Source organism: Lycium barbarum, chromosome 11 (genome assembly GCF_019175385.1).
Source record: "Lycium barbarum isolate Lr01 chromosome 11, ASM1917538v2, whole genome shotgun sequence".
NCBI lineage: Eukaryota > Viridiplantae > Streptophyta > Magnoliopsida > Solanales > Solanaceae > Lycium > Lycium barbarum.
In genome coordinates, this window is record NC_083347.1 from 37,589,929 (window position 1) to 37,609,112 (window position 19,184).

Sequence of the window (19,184 nt, forward strand, 5' to 3'; positions counted from 1 at the left end):
ATTTTTTTTTACTTCAGTCATTGGCCTTTTAAAAAATAAAAAAAACTGAGCTGAAACGACGATGTAGACTATATTTTTAAAATAAAAAATGTGACTACTAAGAGTCAGTAAGGGATTAAACAAATCCCCAATTCTAGAAAAGAAACGTGGATTGAATTAGGGATTAAACAAATCCCCAATTTCTGCTCGTGCTTATACCTCTCTTCCGTCAATCGCTCGTCGTCGTCATGGCAACGGTAAGTTAGTCTTCACCCTTTATTTCTTGTTGACTTTTTCTTTCTCCTCTCTTCAAATTTTCCTTTTCTTTTTGACGTTATTTTTGTTTTGCACTAATTAATTTCCATGGTGAGTGATGTTGTAATGGGTTAAAAAAGCTTAATTTAATGTGTTGTACTACTGTACTACAAAGTGGATTTCCGTTTCTCTTTTGTTTAATCTGAAACCCAAAAAAAAAAAACATTCATTCAATCTTAGTTTCTTACTCTTGTTTGGTTTAGATTTGGATTTTCTTGCCAATTGCCATCCAAATTTATAGGCCCAACATTGACTAGTTTTGTGGTCAGTTTATTTTGATTTGAACGCATTTGATTTGTGCCATAGGTGTTAATCGGCATTGTGGTTTTATTCAATCTTGTGCAATATCCTATTTGGTTTGGTTTATTTCTCTGAAAGTATTGTGGTGCTATTTGATATTACCTTTTGAGTGATGAAGCCTGAAGGGTGTGGCTGTTTTAGCTGATTATTGCTATATTGCTACTTTTCTACTTCTAACTAATTTTTATTCTATAATTCAGTCTCAAAACTCGCTGAAGAAGTATTTTTCCAAAGTACCAAAATCAAATTTGGCCTCTCATAATCAACCTAATCAGGAAGAAAATGTCAATCAATCGGAAGTACCATTGCATTCTTCTCAAAGACAAGAAACTGATTTAGAGAATGCCAATCAATCGGAAGTACCATTGCATTCGTCTCAAAGACAAGAAATTGATTTAGATTCTTTAGAGTACGATCCGGCGAAAAGAACTCAAATCTTGGACTATCATCCAAACGATCGTGATGTAATTAGGAGAGCATACATTCGACAAGGTCCTTGTCAACCTGAGAATCATATCTTTCCTCCAACAGATTTTTATGGAGATATGCGCCGTTTTAATCCTAAATGGTTTAAGGAATATCCTGATTTGCTAGAGTATAGCGTAAGTAACGATGCAACATATTGTTTGTATTGTTATTTATTTAAAGATAGTAACATTCATCAAGGTGGAGGTGAAGTATTTCGACCATTGGGTTTAAGAGTTGGAATAAAAAGAAAATTTTGTAGATACACGTTGGTAAGCCAAATGGCATTCATAACCAGGCAAAAAAAAGATGTGAAGATCTAAGTCGACAACAACAGTCTATTATATCTGCATTTGGGAGGGGGCAATCCGATCAATTTAAGCATGAGTACTAGCTTCGCTTAACTGCTTCAATTGATGTAGTAACACTTCTTGTGAATCAAGGATTTGCATTTCGGGGTCATGATGAGTCTAAATCATCACTTAATAGGGGTAATTTTCTTGAAATTCTCTCATGGTATGCGAAACACTGTGATAAAATTCATGATTATGTATTGGAACATGCTCCTCAGAATGCCGAATGACCTCTCCAATGATTCAAAAAGATATTGTGACTGCATGTAAGATAGAGACCATCAAAGCTATCATTGAGGAATTAAATGGTGACTACTGTGCCTTATTAGTTGATGAATCTTTTGATGTGTCACGTAAGGAGCAAATGGCTGTTGTTTTACGACATGTTGATCGAAAGGGATTTGTGATGGAGCGATTGATTGATATTGTACATGTTCAAGATACTAGTGCTTTATCTCTAAAGAGTGCAATTGTCAATTTACTTTCTCAACATTCATTGAGTCTATCTTATGTGCGCGAGCAATGTTACGATGGGGAAAGCAATATGCAAGGTGAGATAAAAGGCCTTAAAAAGTTGATTAGGCAACAAAGTTTCTCAGCACATTCTATTCATTGTTTTGCTCATCAACTTCAACTAACTCTTGTTGCGGCTTCTAAAAATGTATTCAAGTGGGGGAACTTGTATTATTAGTTTCAAATGTTTTGAATGTGTTGGGAGCTTCTTTTAAGCGTATGGATGAATTTTGAGAATCTCAAAAAGAAAGAATTCAAGAGGCATTAGATATGGGTGAACTTACAACAGGTAGAGGCTTACATTAAGAACTTGGTCTTATAAGAGCTGGTGATACTCGTTGGGGGTCTCACTACAAATCCTTTTGTAATTTTATTCTTATGTTTGGCTCTATTATTGATGTTCTTGATGCACTTGTTGTTGATGCATATTCTCCAGATGAAAGTGCTAAGGCAATAGGATATCTTGAAGCTTGTCAAACATTTAAGATTGCTTTTATGTTGCATTTGATGAGAGATATCTTAGGAATCATAGATGATCTTAATAAATCATTACAAAAGAAAGAACAGGATATTGCAAATACTATGCTGCTCGTTGAAGTAGCAAAGAGAAGGTTGCAATCGTTGAGGGAGGATGCCTGGGATGAGCATATTGATAAGGTATCGACATTTTGTATCAGGTATAACATTTTGATACCTAATTTTGATGTACCTTATGTTAACTCTGGAAGATCACGGCGTAAACCTACTGATCATACGGTCTTACATCATTATCGTTAAGATGTGTTCTATAAAATTATTGATTGGCAACTTCAAGAACTCATGATCATTTTAACGAGGTGACTACTGATTTGCTTCATGGAGTTGCTTGTTTGAATCCAGTTGACTCATTTTCTAGTTTTAACATCAAGAAGATAATGAGGATGGCTGAATTATATCCTGACGATTTTGATGAATTTAGTAGGGGTGCTCTTGAGAATCAGCTTGCGACATACATTATTGATGTCCGTGATATTGATGAAAGGTTCGCCAATCTGAATGGTCTTTGTGATCTCTCAAGAAAACTAGTTCAAACGAAGAAGAACTTAAACTTTCCTCTTGTATTCCGCTTAGTGAAATTTTCTTTGCTTCTACCAGTTGCCACTGCATCCGTTGAAAGAGCGTTTTCGGCAATGAAGTTTATTAAGAATGACCTGCGGAATCAGATGAATGACGGACTTTTGAGCGACTGCGTAGTTCCTTATGTAGAAAAAGATGTATTTATTAATATTTCTAATGATGCTATTGTAAAAACATTTCAAGAGATGAAACCTCGTCGAGTACAGTTGCGATAATGCAATTACATTCTGCTTTCATTAACATAATTTATTTTGTTGGCTTTTTCGCGTGTTAATTTCTTTATATTTTGACACCCCTTAATAAAATTCCTAGCTCCGCCATTGGTGATGGATGATACTGATAATAATTGAAGATGGAACATATACATCTACGTAAGGCACATTTGACGGGGGGTGACGATGTAGCCTTGTTGTGAACTCGTGGTCTGAGGTTCATTCCGGAACAAGTGGTACATGGACACCATGGGTCCCCTGCAGGTCATGGCTAATTGGGGAAAACATTACCATTTAGCATGTGTGTACATGATTGGTGAGAGGTTACATTTATTTCATTGCACTTCCGTAATTATTTCCTTTTTGTGTGTATATATATATATATATATATATATATATATATATATATATATATATATATTCTGTTGATGGTGTTCGTGGGTTTGTAGCATTGTATTGAGGTATGACTCACGTCCGAGATTTCAAGAGTTGGATCCTTTCGCAATAAAGTAATTGTGGCTTCTCTTGCATTTAATGTTTACGTCAGGAAGCGCTATGAATGGAATACTTAAATTGGGTGTTCTGTTGTTCATGGATTGTTGTTAATTGTTAGAAGGAATAATCTATAAGTAGATAGCATCTAAGGGCGGTCTAGAATCGTATTACTATTGCGTCTGCCGTTTAATTAATACGTGGCCGTGTTGTGGGAATAAAGGGGAAATGTAACCTGTTACGATAGGACAAAGTGGTATGAAGAGTAGTCCTAATTTCTTATTTTCAAGTTATGAATGTCTGAGAGTCTAAGATATACCTTAGGCCGTTGGGTTATTTTATTCCTTATCATGCGATTAAATAAGTGACAGTAATAGAGGGGCTCTGAGTAATTTCATGATGCACTGTTATTTAATGGGGATAGCTAATAAGAGTAATCGCTAATTAACATAAATGTTTATTCTATTTAATTTTTTATTGTGTTGCGTGAACTAATCTTCATCGGCCTATAATGCTTAACAGTACGTTTGGTGTACTGATACTTCTCTTGCTACATTCCTTTCCGAGTGTAGGTGTGTTTTCAGGTAATTGCTTGGAGGTTTCATTATGTTGCAGCGGTAGATATCCTCCAGCAGCTTTTGTGTATCTGCTTCCAGACAGAAGCTGTGCCATCTCTTTATTTTCGGTCTATTCCTTATATTATTATAGAAGCTCTTGTACATGTCTAGACTAGATCCCGGCGAATAGGAAGTTTTCTCTTGATTTTATGAAAACTATTATGATGTTTTCCACCTATTACTTATGTTAGTAGTTACATGTTTGTAAAGACGAGTTTTGAATAATGGGTTGGTTGATAAGGGTTCGCCTACTAGGTGATAATGCCGTAGGTGCCCGCGCGATTCGTAATTTGGATCGTGACAGTATGTCAAGTTTATATATATATATATATATATATATATATATATATATATATAGAGAGAGAGAGAGAGAGAGAGAGAGAGAGAGAGAGAGAGAGCGCGAGAGATTGCCAAATTTTAAGCTTAATCACACTTTGTATAACGAAGGAAAATCTTTTAATGATGAAATATATATATATATATATATATATATATATATATATATATATATATATATATAATATTCTTTGTCATAAAGAGTGTATTAATGGATCAAAAATTTGGTCAAAATCTCTACACTTATTATTGGTAATCATAGATATTCTATTTTTATAAAGATGGTTAATTATTAAATTACCAAAAAAAGAAGATAGTTGTTAAATGGGGGTAATTTTACAAAAAGTGTATTATTATAAAGTTGATTGTTGTTGTTTTAGGTAAAATGTTGTTATAGAGTAGTAAAAAGATAACATAAAAAATCGATTCTTAAAAAACTTGGTTGTTATACAAAAATGTTGTTATATGCGGATGCTGTTATAGAGAGGTCTGACTGTATATGACATACAAGAGACATAAATGAGATTGTTCCTTTTTAACCTCGAAGATTAATCTGAAATTCGATTCAAAATCTCACCAAATTGATCCAATATTGATATAAGGTCCCCAGGATGCTCTCAAGCTTTTGAAACCACACTCAATCCAAAATGATTATGATTTCTCAAACTTGAATTTCAATTTCGAAGCTTCAAAGCATCATCAGCAACGGACTTTGGACTTTTGAAGGTTGTTAATGGCAAAGTTAGTTTGTGAAATAAACAGGCAATACGGGAGGATGATCCTGCATTTTTGGCGTCGAATCACGGAATATACATTTCTCCATGATTTGCGTGATTTGTTTTTATATCTTTTTTTTTTCCATGTCGTATAGGATTTGTTATGATTTTATTGCTACTTTTTAAACCTGAATTTTACACCACTTTACATAATATGAGCCTATTTTCACGCGTATACGAAATTTCCCCATCAATAAACAGACAAACAACTTAAAGAAATCAATTTAAAGTGATTTAAAGCAAATAAAATTTGAGGTCAATCACAGGAGAGAAAAATCTAGGATATGATGATTACTAATTAGTTGAGTCTTTTAATTGTTCTGTCTATTGATTTCCCTCTATTACTAATTGAGGGTTGACACTACTTATAAGCATCTTCTTTCTGATTAATATTAGCTTATTCAAACAATTCAACACCTATATCTTTATGGTCCCCAGAAAATAACAGAATGCATTCAAATTTCTGTATTCAACTAAATGAGGCTAAAGAATGTATTTCTATCCAAAGTATTTTTTTTCTTCAAAAATTGAGCTGCTCCTATTAATTAAAAAAATAGGTTTAAAATACTCAGTGATATAATGCACCTCAAATTTAAAGAAAATGAGTTTGAATTGTAATCGCCTAAAACACGATTTCTTCTTTTTCATGCAAGAGCCAGTGCTTTTCTAATTATTATAAGCACCAATTTGATCAAAATTCAACCGCAACAACATCCCACCAAATTTAGGATTCAATGAAATCTATCAAAGTTTTTGTTTTCAACCTGAATACAAAATCGTATGTGCTATAGTTAGGAAGATATAAATACACAATTTAAGTTGATGTCAAAGTTTCAAATATTAGAAGAAGTAATATACCCCAATTTAAATTTGACTTAATTTGGTTTGGAAATAAATTTTTAAAAATTGACTTAATTTGGTTTGGTGATAAGTTTTTAAAAACCGATAATTTTTTATGTGGTTTGATATCAAACAAAAACAAAAAAAATTGAACCAAGCTGAACTAAACCAGCAAATATACCCGAATTCATAATTGTATATATTAAGACAGAATACTTAGAGTACAAGTCAAGTGACATGATTCATGTAGCGGACGAGGACGTGAGGCTTGATATTCAAGTCATCTCCAAGAAAGGAAGTTTCAAGTATCTGAGGTCAATTATCCAAGGCAATGGAGAGATTGACGATGATGTCACACATAGTATTGGAGCGGGATGAATGAAGTGGAGGCTCGCACTCAGTGTTTTTGTGGAATAAGAATAAACTGTTTAGACTTAAGGGCAAGTTTTTGTCACGACTCAATCTGTCGTAATGACACCCACACTAACCTCCTGGTGGACGAACCATCCCCAAACCAATTATTCAATTCAGTTATACAAGTATAAATCCATAACAAGAATAAAACCATAAAATTGTCTAGTCATGCCATAAATAAAATAAGATGCGGAAGTCTAACTATTACAACCCCCAAAATTCGAAAGTCATCATACAAGGACTCTAAAACATAAAGCTGTCTAAGAAATAATAGATGTCTGAAATAACATAAATGTCTGAAATGAAGTAGACATCAAGATAGGAAAGATCTTCAGGCGGCATGGCATGGATAGGAGCTCACCCTCTGATCTAGACAGGAAATAGCCCCAAGCTAGATGTGAGGCCTGGAAGAAGTCTCTGACACACAATCTGCAGTCAAAAAGGGTGCAACAAGGTAGTATTAGTACAAACACTATGTACCGGTAGATATCAGAGACCGACTAAGATTAGTATCATGCACACGTTCATAAAATCAACAAAATAGGCAGATAGGCTCAACAACACAACAGGTATCAATGTCAAACATCAACAAATCAACAATGCATCACAAGATTAAGATAAGTCCAATGCAATGCAACACAACCAATGCTAGTATCTCAACCGTACACACATGCCAACGACTATTTTCGATCATTAGTCATGACCTGCAGGGGACACATGATGTCCATGTACCACTTGCTCCGGAACTGACCTCGGATTACGAGCCTATAACTAGGCCACATCCTCACCCCCGATAGATATATATATATATATATATATATGTGTGTGTGTGTGTGATCACAATATGCATCTCAACGTATTCTAGTTCAACAATCAATATGGAATATGATCAGTCAATAAATTCAATGACAATAAATTTATAGCACTATGCCACAAGTCATAACAGGACTCAGATAATCAACCCAACACAACATGAATATGCAACTATCTCAATCAACAAGAAGAGTATATATTGACTCCTTCCTTCTCATAACACAACAATTTCACCTCAGGTTTCGGTATATAAAGCAATAGTGACAAGCCTACATAATCCGGAATGATACAAACCTAAGTAATGTCTAACCAGACGTCATGTCTGAAGACCTATGCATGCTTTCTCCCATCAATTCTAATACATATACAATAAACTAATCAAATTCTAACTCAAGTAAACCATAACCTACCTCAGATGCAGAACTGGAACAATGCAAGCTACTCCCCAAGAGCTTTCCCCTTTCGTAATGCTTCAGAACGCTCAAAGTATAGCAATATAACGCTAAGTAAGAAATAGACCTTCTAATAAAATAAGAACAACAATTGGGGAAGAAGACCCAATTACTTTTACCCCTCTCAAATGGGTGAACTATCACTTATTAATGAATTTATCATAATCTCAATCCCAACAATCATAATCTTCCAATTTATGGGTTTTCTAATCAAGTTACCCCTTTCAAAATAGATTTTAGGCCAAAGTTTCCGTTTTTAATGGAACCCTATGTCTCAATATATAATTTTCACCATAAGCAATCGAATTCCCTTCCTAGAAAGTGATATCCTACACTCCTAGAAGATTAAACAACAATAAAATCCACAACCCACCAATTATTCAAGGGTTTAACAATTCTAGGGTTCTAGTCTTTTCATTCACCATTAGGAAACCCTTAACTAGTATATGAACTTAAAGATGATAATGGAATGAACAAGGAAAAAGGTTAAGACTTACCCAAGACTCTAGGAAATTCGCCTCTCACTTTCTTAGGAACAGTTTTTTGAGTTATGTGGGTAATGCCTCGAACTCAGCAATATAAAACTGGGTTTCTGTCTCCCGTCGACTGCTGCAGCGGTCACTAGTCTTGCTACAATGGTCTCGCTGTAGCGGAAAATACCACAGCTACGGCGGACCTCATTAACTAGCCCGACTCGCCATAGTGGTCAAGACCGCGCCGTAGCGGTCCTGCTATGGTAGTCCAACACCCGCTATGGCGGACTTTCCCAATTCCCAAAATCTCGGGGTGGCGATTGGCGCCCTGCTGTGGCGGACTCACTCAGCTACAGCAGTCACCTCCGAACCAGTGACCTCTAGTTTCTACTAGATTTTCACCCAAAATCCCAACATCAATCCGAGGCCCTACAGACATAACCAAACATGCACACATATGTAAAACACGCTACGGACTCACCCGTGGCCTCGGAACTCCCAACAGAGGTCTAATTTAATAAGTCTACCCCCCCCCCCCCAAATGAAAATGAACCAAGTTTTTCAAACAATCACACAAAATGAAATCAAGTGCCTCAGTTTTTAGATAACTCTTTAAGTTTTCATTCGGCTCACTCCTAGTCCCGGGAAGGAACTAACAGGAGTAAATGGTCAAAATGCCCATAACGACCTAGCGGGTCATTACAGTTTTATAGAATGGTTGTTAGACTGACTGTGTTGTATGGGCAGAGTGTTAGTCAGTTAGGAAATCTCATATCCAAAAGGTGAAGGTAGCATAAATAAGAATGTTGATATGGCTAGACAGGCATATCAGGAGAGATAAGATTAGGAATGAAGTGATTCGACACAAGGTGAGAGTGGCTCTGTGGTGTACAAGCTGCAAGAAAGTAGGTTGAGATGGTTCGGTCATGTGCAGAGGAAATGGGAAGATGTTTCGGTGAGAAGGTATAAGAAGTTGGCAGTGGTTAGTCTGAAGAGAGGGAAGGGTAGGCCTAAGAAGTCTTGGAGAGAGGTGTTTAGGCAGGATATGACGCAGATTCATCTTACCGAGGACATTATCCGTGATAGGGGTGTGGAGGACGAGTATCAGGGTAGAGGGATAGTAGGTTGCCGCGTGGATTTCTTTTCCTTATCAGCAGTATTAATATCTTTTTACTTTTGCCTATTCTTTGATATTTAGTATAACCTGATTTTTTCTTTCACTCCATTTATCTTATTATCTTATCGTTGTTACTGCATTTTATTACTGCTACCTTTTCATTTCTTCTTGAGCTGAGGGCATATCAGAAACAACCTCCTTACCTTCACAAGGTAGGGGTAAGATCTCGGTACATTCTACCCTACCCAGACTCCACCTGGTGGGGTTATACTGATATATTGTTGTTGTTGTTATAATTTTTTTATATATATTTTTGTTATTTGTAGATATCAATTTAATATTTTTTTTTCTACACAACTCATATTTATAAGAATAAAAAATTTGGCTCATTTTCTCTTTAGCCCAATTTAATGTAAACTTGTGTCTATCTCCTTGGGTTGTGTGTTGCTTCTTGTTATTCATACTTCTTTTGGGGTGGTCTTTAATTTTTGGCCCTCAAATTGGTGGTCTTTAATTTTTGCACTTTGCCTAATACTCCGAGGTTATGATTTCGAACCCAACTCAAAAAAAAAAAAAATCGCAAGGTAGAATTTTACCTTCGAAACTCTGCCTTAAGGTAGAATTTTGCCTTCAAAATTTTCGAGGAAGAATTTTGCCTTCAAAACTCTGCCTTGTGAATCCAATCCTTTGCCTTGCGATTTTTTTTTTAATTTTTGACTGAGCGGGGGTTCGAACCCGAAACCAAGGAATTCTAACGAAGGGCAAAAATAAAGACCACCAATTTAATGGGAAAAAATTAAAGACCACCACAAAATAAGGGCATTCGTGCGAATTGCCCCATTTTATGTATGACACTAGATGAGCACGGGCCCAACAAGATCCACGGTTTTCTAGTAATTTCTTAGTTTAGATATTTTTTCGTAGTAAATTAAAACCTTTTGGAACGTATAGTTATCACTATCTAACTATAATAGCATTATATAAAAAAGGTATCTTGTGTATCATGACCTTAGTTATAAATTATAGTATTACATGGGCCTGGAGATATTGAAAACTAAATGCAGCTTCTGTAGTTTGATGCAAGTTTGTTTCTGTCCAACTGAAACCATTCATTTTGAGATCTCAACTACTTGTCATGGAATCCTTTGGAGGATCAAAAAGTTGCACTTCTCCTCCCGTGACGGGGTAACCTGCAGACATAAACTATAAGGTTGAAAATCAATATTTCAAATACCAAAGATTTACGAAAGTGAAATTTACTCTAGGTTGGAAAAATGTGGAAGGCAAAGTAGAAACACAAGAATCCAATTTGAGCCATAGCTTACCTTAAATAAATATAAAAATAAACGCATGTAACAGTTAAATCACGTTCTCTCAAAGTACCGACAAAAAACAGATGTTTAGATGCCTCGTATTATAAGATTCTTATATGTATCTCAATACATATTTATCGCAGATCATATTGCAATAAGAATTGCAGAGAATGCTAAAGTTACAGAGTTTCTAGTTCCATTGTATGTTCTTTGATTTACAAAAAACTACCTATGCTATCACAAATTCTTAACAAATATGCAGTCAACGTTATTACAACAACTCTGAAACATGAACTGGACCAACTTACTGGAAGTTGCGCATTCATAACACTAGAAATTGCCAACACACTATTTAGGATAATTTCTTGGATTTATAGTAGCCTCGCAAAGCATCCATTGTGTTTCTCACAACTAATTTCTTGAAGAGAATCATAAATAATGCACATATTGTTCATTAATGCGGGCCAGCAAAATAAGTAACGTACCTTTTGAGATTGTTGACCAAAAGAGGAGTATGCTGTAGAAAATTTGTGGAAATTAAAAGAATATTCAGTTACTTCGACATACTATCAAACACTTTAGGTGAATCGCTTTCCATAGAGCCATGTATTTTATAGAACCAAAATACCTATGAATTCTAGAAATATATAAATTAGCTTTTGTACTAATAATCACCTAATATGGACATGGAAGTTTCTTAAATGATTTAGTAGCTAGTGAACTTTTCATTTTTTTGTTCGGGTGCTCAAGCATTGCCTGCACATTCCATGTATATAAAATTATCATTAGGCTGAACTCCTTGACAGAAGGTAAATCACATCATTGAATTAAACATGAAATGTTGTTGAAATTTTAGTGCCGAACTCAAATCCATCAAATTAATTAAAAGGTATAAAATCTCTCAGTTTATATCGTCATATATACTATTTTCAAAGCCACATGTTAGTAGTATAAATCTGACATGTAAAGAGATCATAAAGACGGTTTGAAGCTTTTGCGGTTCATCTACAGGAACCGATGATTAAACAATCAAAATAAACCCCTACACTTCTTTCGTTGTTCTCTTCCTCTCGCTCTTAAAATTTCTAAACTTCCACGTTTACTTCTTCGCATATCTCCGTTTCTTTCTTGATCTGCTTAAGAATTTGCCATCCTTTTGAGCAAATTGGAAATTTTTTATTTAAGTGCATGCAGAACTTTCAGCAAAAGAAAGAAACAACCCAGAAGAACCCTCGATTACAAACAAAGTGAGTGCATGAAAATGCCATAGAGATGTACAGTCTCAACCATAGAGATGTACAGTCTCAAAACAAACATCAATTTGAAAAAAAGAGAAATATCATTGCAGAATTCTCGACTTGGCAAATAATCAAAAGTGCAGATGATCAAAAGAGCTTGCATTTATTGTGTAAGACACTTAACCAAGCTTCTTACAATTCTTATGTTTTTTTTTTTTTTTTTTGGTAATGTAAGCTTCCTATCATTCTCCTTTTGTACTTTTACACGTTAAATCAATTCAGATGCCAAAATCACTTTTATCTAATAGCATTGAAGCCATGACCAATGTTATAGCCAAGCTATTCCTCTATAAGTATTATATCATGGCTTATAGCATCATCAACATCAAATTCAAAAATTCGGATCTTAAAATGCTAACTTTTACATTAAAGATAACTATATCGACTATGAAAAGAAACTATTCGAGAAAGAACTGTCACTTAAAAGTCAGTGGCGGAGCCAAGATTTGCGATAAGGGGATTCAAAATTTGAAGAAGCAAACACACGAAAAGTCTAAGGGGGTTCAACATTTATTATTTATACATAAAAAAATAATTTTAATCATGTATAAGCAGTGTAATTCTCCGCCGAAGGGGGTTCAGATGAACTTATTGGCTTATTGGTATTGAGTTATCGGATTTAAAGGTTGGTGAACTGATTAAATTTTTATAGTTAACGGCTTATCGGTGCTGCCGCGGATTACTCAATTTCCTTAATGGATAGATCTTTAACCCGTTAAGAATTATCATATTTACATTTTTACCTCTTAAGGATATAAAATGTATTGTAAACCCCAAAGCTAAAGCGCCATCTAGTATTCCATTCTATTCACTTCTTAGCTTATTTCTTGAGTTGGTTGTGACGATATCGTAAGGGATTCGTTAAAGCTTTGAAATTTTACTTCGTCGTCATCTAAACATTGTAGCTTTAATGTATTCATTTCTTGGTTTTTCTCATCACAGTAACTTAAACTTTTAAACGCCTAGCATAACTGAAAATATACAAAATGAGTGGTGCAAAAGAATTGGAAGCTGTGATTTTAGTTTCATCGGTGGAAGCTGGATTACATGTTATGAGTTTTTTTTTTAATTGTGTCTTAGATTTACTCGATACACGGCCCAATAGCCATCCAATAATAGCTAACTCGATACTGAACCAACTCGGTTAGCTAACGAATTAGTACATTTCAAAATAGATAAGTCAAACTGTTAAACGTAATTATGTGTCCAATCTGACGGATAAGCAACCCTACTCATCGGGCTAAATTTCACAAAAACATAAGTAGTAATTTATACCGAACAAATGTATCAAAGAATGTGGTCTCAAATATTGGATATACATTACCCATAGAGTGAAAGTGAAGCGGTCGAAGTTAAAGACAAAAGAAAAGCTTACCCTAGCCTCCAAAGTAAAAATTCTTTTGAAAATCGTGACATTGTGGGCATGGTGGTGAGATTGAGGTTGTCGCGGTTTGGATGCAAAAACAAACCATTCTACAGAGTAATGGCTGCTGATAGCAGATCTCCCAGAGATGGCAAACACTTGGAAGTCCTTGGTTACTACAATCCTCTCCCTGGTAACCCCCATTTTCCCTATCTTTATCTATCATTTAATTACCCTAATTTAACCAGTTAGGGGTTTATCAGCGAAAAAATCACCTACTTTTCTTGATAAAAAATATACAAGGTTAAAATTTTCTAACAAGTAGTAAATCCTGGCTCGGCCACTTACTGTAACTTATTCTTGAATAGAATTTTTTTTCTTATATCAGTTCTCTGTGAAGATTTAAAATAATTTATTTCATTTTGCTTATTTAATTTGTTATGACGAATTAAGCATTAGTCATTTCACTTACTTTGGATTAACCCTTTTGAAAATTGTCATCTTTCACCTTGATTTTCTCTTCTTTTAACTGATCGATTTTGGGTTCATATCCTTATTTAGTAATAGTATAAAACTTTTGTTGACAGAAACATCACTTGATGAATCATGAATTCAAAATAACTGTGTTCAATTTAGGCTGGTAGGGAACATGTAGTACTTAATTAGCATTTTTGTTGAGGCGCTGATGAATATCTTGTACAATTTTCATTTGTACAGGTCAAGATGGTGGCAAACGGATGGGTCTTAATTTTGATAGGTTGAAGTAAGTAAATTCCCAATTTTTTTTTTCATGAGTTCCATTTATAATTTAGAGATTCTTGAATTGCATTTTCACTCTCTTGTTAAAGTTCAGATAAGGAGGAAGGTTAATGGTTAGATACTAGTTGATCATAGATTAATCAATATTCAGTTTACGTATTATCACGCTTTTACACAAAATTTCTTATTTAAAATTTTCTGTTCATCTGGTCCATAATCCTTCAAAAAGAATATAATTGTCGTACGAATTTGCTGAATGCGCTGGTCAAAGCAGATTGCTGTCAGATGCACGAAGCAGAAATACAACACTTTGATCAGAAAGAAAACATGAACACAATTTTCTTATGAGCTGCCTCTAAAGAATGAGTGAGTGTGGAACAGGGAGCTGATGGACTGCAGCAATTTAAAGTGTTTGGGGGAACTTCTTGGGTGACTATTTAGATATATATAAGGAAGCAATTTTTAGGGTGAGTATTGCAGATATGTACGAGGGAGCAACCAAGCTATTTGAATTGAGTTATTGAGGAAATTGTTTGGAAATGATACAACTGGAGCTAAGGAGGTTATGGACAAATGTAAATTATGATGGTGAAAAGACAAAGAAAACAGTGCAATTGAGATTATTTAGCATATTTAGTTTTAGGGACCAGAAGCATTACACCATTGTAGAACGGCCACTTTTTTTTCGGGGCGGGGCTTATGTTTTGGGAGTTCATGTATTCCTTTGGGTTATGTATTATTAGTTGTATATATGTTACATTCCGTTAGATTCTTCATCTTAGAAGTTATATAAGAAAATTATAATTATGAGTACTTGGGCTATAAATTTCTTATGAGAAATGTTACCAGTTAAAAAAAAAGTCTTATGAGATTCTTTTGTGTCTACCTTTTGTTGAGAGTGTGACAAGTTGAATGCTGGCTCACTTGATGCAGATGCATCTTTGTAAACCAAAATTCATCTGGATGAACTGCTGAACACTATTCTAACTCATCTGGGAAGTCGTTAACAGTCTCCTGTTTTAGACCTCCTTGAAATTTTTGCTTCCAAGAGAGAGGGTTTTTTTTCCTTCCAGAAAGTGACTATCCATTTGAAGCAAAAAGGATCATGTACATATGTTTTAGCTTCTAGTGACAACTGATTACAGAACCAGCAAGGATTACAGATAACACTGGATTAGACTAGACTATGAAATCCACCATATCACAGTTTCAACCACTTTGGCTTAATTTTCTTCTTATCAGCAGGCTTTTGATCTGGTACTGAAGCAGGGGGTTGGTTTTTGGAGGTTCATCTCTGCTAGGTTCACCAGGTTCCATCTTCTCTATCATAGAATTCAATCCTTCCAAAGAAATGACCTCTTCTTGAGGGTAGGGCCCAGATGCTGCAGCACCATCAGCACCTCTTGGTAGATCGTTAGAGAAATAGACAATAGCAGCAGGAATAAATCCAGCAGAATAGAATCCTGAGATGTGTCTTTTATTTGCTTCTTAGGAGGAGCAGTATAGATATAGAAAGGCAGTTCAGAGTGAGCAACCACTTTCACAAGAAGGTCAAGTAAGCTCTGTATTGTCTCTGATGGATGAAATGTGGCCTCCAATTTATAATTATCCAGCAAGCGTACCCCGATTACAGCCTTAGTTATCCTTGCTCTGCGTGCAGCTTCTTCTGCCTCACGAATTTTCTGTCTTCAAGTACTTATCTTCCTTTTTTGTTTCTAAAAGTCGATAGTAATCCTCTGGTGTGAACTTATAGAAGTCTTCTGGCTCCTCTGACACATTGCTGGAAACATCAGAAGGTGGTTGGAAGAATCTGTTGTTGTTTCAAATAAACGGATTTCATGTCCAAACATTATTATTCTTTTTTTTTTTTTTGCAGCTGCAAGCTTCGCCCTAGCTGATTCTAACTCCATTAACAGATAGGCTTTGTTGTCTTTAAGTTGTAGGAATGGTATTCTGATATTCTCTATTCACAAATAATGACAATATTAAATGGTTCTCTGCTGCACTGTTTACTTCGAGTGGCAATGATCATTTAGAACTTGCTTGGTTGCAAATGGAGTGACACATTCACGAGCATCGTGTTTGATATAATCAAAGATCTTATCATGTTTATTCTCTTGTTATTCTGTTACTGTGGACACGGACCATAAACATGATAAAATGGTCCATTTGTCGAGTGTGCTGGATGCAACTCATAATTTAATAGGAGTTTGTGTTTGTGGACTTGGTTTAGAGAATTAGGAGTGTGGCTGTGATTTTGAAAGGTTAACTACCATGCAACACTTACAAGGCAGATTAATAAATGGCATTTGTTTGTTAGTATCTCTTTTTAACCTTTTATTTTGCTCCTGTGACTCAATTTGGGTGGGTTGGGCAGGCAGTTCAATTGTAGTTTATATTCTAAGACCTTTTCTAGCACTGTGTTGCTGCATAAACTTTATTGTTTTTGCTACTGTTTCTCGTGAGTCCTTCAAAGGATTAGTTTTTTAGTGTTTTAGGACATGCTTTTACATAAAGCAATTTCATGTAAAAAGCTCAACATATTTCCAAATAAAGGTGCAATCCCATAGCTATTGGCAAAGGTGACCTTTTGAAGAGACTGAAGCTCCTTTCTACTTCAAGTGTATATTAGATGACTTTTATGACCTATTAGCCAGTCAGAAAAAGTCCCTAGTACTGTAGGGAAGATCACTCAAAGTGCTTGATTACTGTCGCGTGCTGATTCATATAAGTCCGGAGCATAACTAATAGTATGATAAATTCTGAAGCTGGTATTACCAGTTTCCTTTTTTATGAGATTGTGGTCACTCAAGTTTTAATCTTGCAAAGGTCCAAAAGGACTTTATCCAAAAAAAAACTTGCAAAGGTCCAAAGGGAAAATAGTGCTCAGTTGGTTGTACTGTGATTTTGCTGTAGTTGCTGCAAGAACTGAAGCTTGTAGGTTCTTATACTGTTAATCATCAAATAGCTGTCAGGATCACACAATCATGTATTCTTTATCTGATATTTGCGATTCTGTAGGTATTGGTTATCCGTTGGTGCACAACCGTCAGATCCAGTTCAACGTCTTCTTTTCCGAGCAGGCGTATTACCTCCTCCACCTATGTTGGCTATGGGACAAAAAGGCGGTCCACGGGACACTCGACCAGTTGATCCTATGACTGGACGCATCATGACACCCGAAAGTGCCAAAAAAGCCGATCCAAAAGCTGGTTCTGAAGTTGACGAAGACAGAGACTAGAATCTGACTAGTTGTATGTTAATACAACTTTAGTTCCAAGGTCTAACTTTTAGTATGTGATAATTGCAGCGCTGATGTTTGTTGCTATGTATCGCTGTTTGAAACTTGCAATCTTTAGAATGTGTCATCTTCACAAAGATGCTCTGATATGTCTCAAAAGGAGTTAAAGGAACAATGTATCATCCTCTGCTTTTCCTTCTTGTTATCTGATGGTAATAGGTATAACTAGATGACCTAGAATTGTTAGTAAAAGTTTAGTAAAAGTTGAAGGATAGTCTGATGATGCATATCCTCCATTGGCAGTAGGAATAATATCTAGGTTAAAATCATATACACGACTCCTCCTCCCCCGTGTGCTTTCTCCTTTGAGCGGGTTTTCGGAGTTGGTTTTTAGTATATGGATGAATGTTCTCAACTCAGCTTTGTTACATAATTTTCTCAGTATGATACAGCTTTAAAAGCCTCGCACTAGTATGATTGCAAGTATATTAAATTGTTGCTTTGGTCGAAAGCTGTACGAATTGCATAAGTAGTCTTTCAACTAGGTATTTATGTTGCTGGATAAAGGAATTAGAATATGATGTTTAACAGTTATATTATGCATAATTATGGTTGTTCAAAAGGGAGCAAAACTGCACATATATGGTTGTCGACTCTGAACAAGTAGAAGAAGACAGAACAAAAGAAGATGAGAATGCTAGTCTTTTACCGGTGTATGTTGTACAATGGAATAATTTTTCAACAAATGACTTATTTTTTGAAAACTACTTAATACAAGGGGAAATGACATAGAGGAGAAGTGGTTTTATTGTTCTTTACAAATTTGTTTTCACTTTCATGTCTTTTTTACAAGAGATTTTTATTTTTATACATAAAAGATCTGAAAAAGGTTATTTTCTTCTATTCAATTGGTAAATAGACATAAGAGATCATTTCCTCGAGGAGATGACAGGCTAAGGTGGGAAGGGAAGATTGGGTTTAGGTCTCGAACAGTTGGCTACGTTCCATCTGTTGCGTGTAAACACATTTGTCAAATGTCAATGAAGATAGTCAAATGCAAGTGCAATTTTAATTTAATCATTGATATAGATGTGCAGAAGCATACTAAATTGAATATTAGTATATGTCAATTCTCATTTTCTACTGGCGGAGATAACGCTCTAAATTGAAGCTTAGGAAGCCGCTGAAATTTAGTTGGTGTTTGGTTTAAACATTTGAGAAAAAAGTGATTCAGCCAAAATTATTTCAAAATTTATTTTCACAAAAATATTTCAAAATTTTGAAACAAATGCCACCTTACCGACTTCTATTTTTTTTGTTAATCTCGCAAACCAAATATTGAATGTTTGGGTATTTAGAATGATTGTCGTAAAACAGTCAAAGCTAAGGAGGAGACTTTACTAGATGAACTAAAACCATCGATAATAAACAATCTTGAGCGGTAATACATTTACTGTTATAAATATTATTTAATTATGAATGTCTATCTTTAGGAGAAACTTTAGGGTTTATGACTTTGACACCAAGTTAATTTTCTCTTATAAATAGAGATGTTCTCTTCATTGTATATAATTCCTAATAAGAGAAATAAGAATTCCCCTCTCTTCTCTCTTTCTCTACAATATTC

The 19,184-nt window shown here is 35.1% G+C and overlaps 2 protein-coding genes across 2 annotated transcripts; both read left to right on the forward strand.

The window, feature by feature from the left end:
- The first annotated feature begins 2,303 nt into the window (after nucleotides 1–2,303).
- LOC132619747 (uncharacterized) lies at nucleotides 2,304–3,256 on the forward strand. The gene is made up of 2 exons (XM_060334559.1): nucleotides 2,304–2,602; nucleotides 2,740–3,256. Exons 1-2 carry the CDS (start codon nucleotides 2,304–2,306, stop codon nucleotides 3,254–3,256), a joined length of 816 nt encoding a protein of 271 aa, XP_060190542.1.
- A 10,234-nt stretch (nucleotides 3,257–13,490) lies between these two features.
- LOC132618352 (small ribosomal subunit protein bS16m/bS16c-like) lies at nucleotides 13,491–17,732 on the forward strand. The gene is made up of 3 exons (XM_060333415.1): nucleotides 13,491–13,750; nucleotides 14,275–14,320; nucleotides 17,338–17,732. Exons 1-3 carry the CDS (start codon nucleotides 13,618–13,620, stop codon nucleotides 17,555–17,557), a joined length of 399 nt encoding a protein of 132 aa, XP_060189398.1. The 5' UTR covers nucleotides 13,491–13,617; the 3' UTR covers nucleotides 17,558–17,732.
- Nucleotides 17,733–19,184: the final 1,452 nt, after the last annotated feature.

Bases quoted from the DNA above. Each gene is read 5' to 3' on its own strand.
- LOC132619747 (XM_060334559.1), top strand. From the start codon at position 2,304: ATGTTTGGCTCTATTATTGATGTTCTTGATGCACTTGTTGTTGATGCA. The intron at 2,603-2,739 runs GTATAACATTTT...GGCAACTTCAAG, and splicing joins GTATCGACATTTTGTATCAG to AACTCATGATCATTTTAACG.
- LOC132618352 (XM_060333415.1), top strand. From the start codon at position 13,618: ATGGTGGTGAGATTGAGGTTGTCGCGGTTTGGATGCAAAAACAAACCA. The intron at 13,751-14,274 runs GTAACCCCCATT...TCATTTGTACAG, and splicing joins TTACTACAATCCTCTCCCTG to GTCAAGATGGTGGCAAACGG. The intron at 14,321-17,337 runs GTAAGTAAATTC...GCGATTCTGTAG, and splicing joins CTTAATTTTGATAGGTTGAA to GTATTGGTTATCCGTTGGTG.